At 35.4% G+C, this 4,449-nt stretch overlaps 1 protein-coding gene across 1 annotated transcript; it reads right to left on the reverse strand.

Moving 5' to 3' along the window:
- Positions 1-822: 822 nt before the first annotated feature.
- LOC143605362 (F-box protein At2g43440-like) lies at positions 823-1,981 on the reverse strand. Its single transcript, XM_077081509.1, has 2 exons — positions 1,238-1,981; positions 823-1,146 (listed from the first exon to the last, which is right to left on the reverse strand). The coding sequence occupies exons 1-2, from the start codon at positions 1,979-1,981 to the stop codon at positions 823-825; spliced, it is 1,068 nt and encodes a 355-aa protein (XP_076937624.1).
- Positions 1,982-4,449: the final 2,468 nt, after the last annotated feature.

A 4,449-nucleotide genomic window follows, 5' to 3' on the forward strand; every position in this document is an offset into this window, starting at 1 on the left:
TGGGTGCACTGGTTTAACACATATACTTTTTTATTTTGTTTTTAAGTTGTGTTTATGTAATAAACTAAATTGGTTGGGAAATTGATAAATATATGTTATATTTAAAATGTATTTGGCATACTTAAAGTTTTATAATCTGTTGTAAAAATGTAAATTTAAAGTATTAATAAGTCAACAGTTGAAAGTTAAAAACTTTCGGTATAAAAGGGCAATGTTCGGGTCAACACCCGAGTTTTATATTGTTTGGTTCACAGATTGAAATATTGGGTTTGACGGTTCAGTTCTTGGTTTGGTATCAACCATGTAAACCGAGCCGTTGTGTATCTTTGGAATATGCATAAATATTTTAAAGAAAGCGGTTATGAGTTATTAAAAACAAAGACGTTCCAATCACCAATCCAAACCGTTTTGGTTGTTCTGGCAACCCAACAACCAACCTACCTAAGCGCTTAGAATCGGGTGTCAATTTTGCCTAGCAGATGCCGGCCACAAGCATAGCCGAATCATCCCTCATTAGGCTATTATGTATCCTGATGATGACCCGTGTCAGAATGCGGTTTTGCCAAGTCAACTTTTCATGCTATTTAGGTACCATTACCTGTAATTTTTTATTTATTATCTCAAAAATTTAACAGATATCAAGGTCATGTATAACTCTAGTCTCTAAATGAATCTTTGTTTGTAGCAATAATATAATTCTTGTTTATTTCACTTAGCAACCATAATACGCACATTGGATTAAATTAACATGCAATTAATAAAGTTCAAATCATCATCTTACATTAAAATATGACTTTCAAAAGACTAGAAAATAAGTAAAACCTATATCTTAAAGCAGAATATGCTTCGTGATGAAGTTATTTCTTTTTCCTTCCAAGAGAATACGGTTTTCCCACAAGTTGTTGCGCGTTCTTTGTCAGCAAGTTCGAGGCTTTCAACACATGGATTCATGTCAAGTATGCTAAAACCAGGTCCAAATTGCAAAGATTTTGTAAAATTTGTTCGAGCATTATAAACTTTTGACCCTTCATGAACATTGTATGCCAGAATATCACCATTAATAACGGGTTGGAAAACCGTCGTCCCAATAATTGCAAATCTTTTCAGTTTAAAAAGTGGAGACCCAAGATTCAATGTTACCATAGTCTTTCATCACCCGAATCAAACTATAATCATCTTTGATAATGTTGTTATTTTCCGGATGAACCACCGCTAGACACCCATTTACGGTGGTTACCTGTTCGATCATCCAAGATTCAGGCAACCAAATGTAGCCGAAAACACGACTGCTCAAATTGAATGTCAGTATAAAACGAGTACAGCCTTCGTGCGTTGATGTTGAATAACCATGACCCTCCCAATGCAATATTCCATTGAAAAAGCATGCCTTCGGCTCTACATCAGTACGAGAAAGCTGATTAGGCGGGGAAGGGATCGTACCCCTCAAGTCCGTTTTCAAGGAGTAAATAAGTGTACGATTTTCTTCTAATGAGTATTTGTTGTGACATATAGCCAAAATGTTGTAATCATAAGTGATCGGGTCAAAACCAAATCCTAATGCTACCTTGGAAAAGTTTGTTTTTGAAGGAGGACGACATGGAACGACTAGTTTGCGCGTGATTGAAAGGTTCCATAGACTTATAATTCCGTTACAAGAGCCAATACACGAAGCCATCACCGCGTATCCTTGATCTGAGAACTCAACTCCGGGTATGCCAACGAATTTAGAATCTGGGTCGAACGGCAACTGGTCTCGCGAGTGCAATGTATAGATGGCTCTATAGTCTTGATATCGACGATGTCTGATGAGTACTTTTGGAGGGTTTTTAGAAAATTGAAGGCGGTGATCGTGGAGGAATTTGGGGCTAAGAAGACGAGCATGCCAGTATTTGGAGAGTGATAGAAACCGGATGATGGATTTGGGTGGTAGTCTTACAAAGATTTGAGCGATTGAGTCATCACAGACATTGTAACCAGACATTATTATGATTTCACAAACACAACACCATCAAACAAAGCTAAACACACGAATATGGCAGAATGAATGATGGGCGTAAGTATATATATAGAAGAATATATGCTCTCCTAATTTAAAACCAGATACAATAAAATATTAATAAATTTTAAAATTATACAGACAATGGTTTCCTAAATTACTAAGAAGAATTACCTACCAAGAGTTTTATGGGATGTGAAACAGGAAAAAGTTATGCATATCTTTGTTCACAATTAATTATAAAACATATAAGTGAGGGCTAAATTAAGACGGCAGAAGTTAAGAGTTTACAACTTATAATGCATAATGTACATGTTTAAGTAGGAATGTGTTTGTCTTTTACACACATTTCACTCATGTTCATTTAATTTGTATAAAAATAATTACATGTATAGTACTTCAACTTTACTTAAATTTTGTAAATTTAAGAATTAGTTATAATTTTAAGCCCTCATGATTACTCATTTTTTACTCTTATCTTTATTCTTTTTGGTTTTCTTCATATATGTTTTACAAAAATACGGTTAACAAAAATCCAAGCATACCTATTTAAACGAGCATATTTTTGTCGGCGTTTCAATATAATTTTTTTTCAAAACAGATAGACAGTTTAAAATATACAAGTCATTGCTGCATTAATGTATAAATTTCTTAAAAGGCAAATGTTTACAATCACATGTTTTCATATGATTACATATCTAACATTTTATCTTTTTAACTTGTTACAATTCAACATTTAAGTAATATTTGCAACTTTAACCCCTCAGGTTTATCCAAACATTACTTAACTTTAATTTTTTTCTTCTTATGTGTTTTATAAAAATGTGATTAAAAGTATACAAGTATATAAATATTTAAAATAATTAAACGAATGTGATCCAGGCTCGGTATGAAGTCCGAGTTGAGCTAGCCTTGGCTTGATGTGCTAACAACCTTTTAAGTATTGTTCCCCGCAACATCGTGCGAACACCTGACTAGTATATACATACACACACACTAGTTGGAACCCGCGCGATGCTGCGGCGACAACATTTGATTTGATCTAGAATTCGTATTTGAGGTGCACAAACCGAGCATTTTCAAGAACTGAAACCAGATAGGAACCGGTTCTGGGTATGGTCAACAAAAATCAAAACCGGGTTAGGTAGTAACTAGGGGTGTTTACGGTTCAGTTTGAAATCGTGAAACCACCCAAACCGGTTAGCGGTTTGGTTTCATGGTTGGTTTTTAATCCTAACTTTTGGTCGGTCGATTTTACAATTTTCAAACCGTAATGAACGGTTTGGTTTACGGTTTATGTCGAAAATCAACCATATAAAACCGGACCAGACCGTGTGATTTACTTATGTAAATATTTTATATTATATATGTATGTACACAGGTATATTGCTATTCATAATTAAATCATAGTTGTTAAGTGTTATAAAATTAAACTAACAGTTAAGAATTAATGGGCTAAGCTCCAAAATTATACTAACAGCTTGTCTTTGAACTTGAATGTGGACAAGTTGTGTATAAACTTATCAAAATCTGCAAATTATTTACAACTTTACTATAACTATATCAATCTTTATCTTTGATATCTTGTATAAAAACCTAACAATCCTAAACCGTGAAACCAAACCGGAACCAAACCGTTACTAACGGTTCGGTTTGGTTCGGTTTAAAAGTTCTACGGTTTGGTTTCGGTTTACAAAATCGCAAACCCTTATTAACGGTTTGGTTCATGGTTCGACCTAAAAACCGCGAAAACCGGACCGTGGACACCCCTAGTAGTAACTGGTTGCGGGTATGGTCGGGTATTTGACCGGTTTTCTGGGTTTTTATCAGGTTTCAGGGAGGGTCGGGTTTTGACCAAGTATCGGTGAAACCGGTTCTGACAGGTCCGGGTTTGTTCCGGTCCGGGTACGGATCAAAGGAAAAACCCAAAGCCCGGTCCATACATATGGGTCGGTTAGGGTTGGGTCCGGTTTCGGGTGGGAACTGGAGGGTCAGGATCAAAACCGGTTTTTTTCACACCCATTTTTTTACCAGTAAAACCAACTCCCATTAACATAAGAGAACAAAATACAATTACATTTCATAAGGTGCTGACATAATTAATCACCTATAGCAAACACAATAACTAACCGCTGAACCCATAGTTTTTGCAACAAATAGCGTTCAAGGCCACCAAGTTCGTTTGAATTTGTTCGGGAACAAGTTTGTTTTGAGACACAAAAAGGCTAGCAGCAAGTTAGCGGTAATAAAATCAAATGGATCAAGTTCGTGTTTGTTGGCAAGGTCGGCTCAAGGCCTAACTAAATCGATATGAGATTTTGCTGATGACAATTATTTTCTGGCATTTATTTATAATGCTAAAGAACAAACAAACAAACACTCAAGTAAACGTAAAGGAGGAATTCTGCTATTTTGCTCGACTATTTGAACTCTGAAATTACCTTAAGTTCACT

The sequence above is a fragment of the Bidens hawaiensis genome, unplaced genomic scaffold (genome assembly GCF_021521415.1).
Source record: "Bidens hawaiensis isolate Kalapana, Puna unplaced genomic scaffold, B.hawaiensis_p1.1 tig00069174_1, whole genome shotgun sequence".
NCBI classification, from domain to species: Eukaryota; Viridiplantae; Streptophyta; class Magnoliopsida; order Asterales; family Asteraceae; genus Bidens; species Bidens hawaiensis.